General features: G+C 43.8%; 1 protein-coding gene across 1 annotated transcript in view; it reads left to right on the forward strand.

Annotated features, from left to right (window-relative positions):
* The first annotated feature begins 1,640 nt into the window (after positions 1-1,640).
* PLEKHA4 (pleckstrin homology domain containing A4) overlaps positions 1,641-2,680 on the forward strand; it is a 41,460-nt gene continuing 40,420 nt past the window's right edge. Inside the window, exon 1 of the mRNA XM_015418525.1 lies at positions 1,641-1,670. Within this exon, the coding sequence (XP_015274011.1) occupies positions 1,641-1,670 (30 nt within the window). The remainder of the gene's footprint in view (positions 1,671-2,680) is intronic.

A 2,680-nucleotide genomic window follows, 5' to 3' on the forward strand; every position in this document is an offset into this window, starting at 1 on the left:
CTTCCCAGGGCGGGGGTGATCACCCGGTTAGGGCGGGGGGCTTTTGGCGGGGGCGGCGGGGTGCAGTTTGGCGCCCATGATGGCCGGCGCGCCCTAGGCGAGCACCTAGTTCGCCTAGCGGGCAAGCCGGCCCTGTCTGAGGAGAACAAGCTACCATGGGCCACCCAAAGTCATTAATAAATTCAAGACAATATATTTCCCTGGGTTTAATAGGATTCCTAAGTCACTATAGGTGCTAATGTCTGGTACATCCCACCCTTTACAGATGTTGATTACATCAGCCATACTCCTGGAAATACCTACTGAATCTTCTTAACTCACTTGACCCTGCACCAAGTTTTACAGTTTGCCGAACAACACTTGGGTGTGTCTCATACTAGTGCTGCTGAATGAACTGATTAGTCTTTGGACTGATTCTTGTTTGGAACCAGGCTCTCTTTGTACACTCACCTTCTGATGTGTATATAAATTGGTTTGATGGATATACACTCCAGTACATCTGATGAAATGAGCTCTGACTCTAGAAATCTTGCGGTGGGATTATGTTAATATTTAAAATGTGACAAACGCTCTAGTAGTATCTAGGGGGTACCCTATGAACATCATTGAAAAAGCAGAAGTGAGAGCTAGGGGTGTTTCTAGAAACAGTTTGTTGACCAACAAAATGAGAGTAAAAAATGAGAGTTTCAGTTGGGCTTTGCAATACACATCCTTGGCTATGCCCATTAAAAGGACTATACAAAGGTTATGGAATTTGGTGGAAGATATCCCAGGGTGTGGCAATTCCCTTATAGTCGGCTTTAGGAAAACTAAAAGCAAAAAGGATTTATTGGTGCGTTCTGACTTCAGGAGACATGCAAATGACAGGACATCCCCCCCCACCATAAATGCTTGCATTGTAAAACTTGTCATTTAGCAATGGAGGGGGATGTGATTAATCTTCCCAGTCAACATCAGATAAAACTTTCTAAGCTTTCAACATGTTCAACTGGAAACGTTATTTATTTATTTAATCCTATGTTCCTGTGAATTAGTTTATATCGAACAGAAATCTAGACCTATCAAGGTGCGTATCCTTGAATATATTTCATGCATTAAAAATAATATTTCTGAGGCTGCTTTAACTGAACATTTCAATATTAAGAAATATAAATGTGATGATTTTAGATATACTGAGCTCTTTGTGGCGGGCAAAACTGCCAATGTACGGCAAGTTCTCCTTCAGGAAGAGGCCAGATGGATTCATAAACTTAATTCTCTTACACCTAATGGGCTAAATGCTGATGGTGGACAAAACTGCCAATGTATGGCAAGTTCTCCTTCAGGAAGGGGCCAGATGGATTCATAAACTTAATTTTCTTACACCTAATGGGCTCAATGCTGAATTGGACCTTAGTTGTTTTTTGTAAGGTTTTGTGCTTATATAATTTCTGTGCAGCATAATGTTTTCTCTAATGTAAGATCATGTTGGTTTTCTATTGATGTTTCTTCCTTTCGATAAGTTTTTTTGAAAATGGGTGTAAAGCAATGGTTTTCTTGTGTGTAAAATTATGGTGGTTTCGTAAATGGTGTTCTTCTCCCCCTGACTTTTTTGTCCCCGGTAAAATAGTTTTGTTTTGTTAAATGGCTTGACTGTCGGGATGGCAGCAATGACTGATGTATTAGAAATGGTAAAAGCTTGTAAAACCTCATTTGGTTTTTCTCCTCCTCAGGGCATATTGCCTTTGTAAATGGGCTTTGTCCCTTTAAGATGCAGGTCTGGCAAACAGCCGGCTGGCAGCAATTATGAACTTTAGATATGTATAAGTAAATAGGAAGAGTGAATTTACACTACACTAATGGGTTTGATGAGTGTCACTATGAGATACTACTAGAGAGTTTGTCAAATGGATTAATATTGTATGTTATATAACAGTCAGTTGTTTGTACAGCCTTGTGTTATTCTCTTGCTAACACTAATAATGGAATTATATTTTTGTAGTTAAATATAGGTATTTTGATGCTACTCACTTTGATAAAGTTATACATGAAACAAGATATAATATGCATGGTTCGTTGGTGTTGATGGCGTTTGAATTGCTTCCAGTAAACTGAATACTGGGAAAAAAATTCTAGTCTTTCGAGACTTTTTTGGGATAATACTTCACAGTTGTTTGCTTCTTCTCAACCACCTGGAGGTTGGCAACCCTAGATCATCTGCACTGTGTTACTGAGGTTAAACTGTGGTGGCAGGGGTCGTTTCATAGAAAAAGAGCTAGGGGAACTCATTAGCATATGCCACACCCCCTGACATCAGGGGCCTGGCGGCGGACCTGCAAGGCCGGCGGGAGTGCGAGGAAGCCCCGCCAAGGCCCTCCCTGGCCCCAGGCAGGCAGGGGTGGGGAGAGGCGGGGAGGAAGCAACTTACCCTCCCTCTTCTCCTGCCTCCTCCTGGCTGAATGAGGGCCGTAAGCAGGACGGCCGGAAGCAGGGGCGGGGCTTCATCGTGTGCCCTGCCCTCCCGCACCTCACCCGGGGGAACTGTGATCCCCCGCGTTCCCCCCGAAATGACCTCTGTGTGGTGGCCATTTTGTTGCGGCACCCACCATGCCATGTCAGAATTCCAAAGGTGCCCGCAGGCTAGGGTTGCCAACCCCCCCGGTTTGCCAGGGGTCCCCCGTTTTTTGGGGGGTTCTACCCA

Source organism: Gekko japonicus, unplaced genomic scaffold (assembly GCF_001447785.1).
Source record: "Gekko japonicus isolate JY-2015 unplaced genomic scaffold, Gekko_japonicus_V1.1 scaffold299, whole genome shotgun sequence".
Taxonomy (NCBI): domain Eukaryota; kingdom Metazoa; phylum Chordata; class Lepidosauria; order Squamata; family Gekkonidae; genus Gekko; species Gekko japonicus.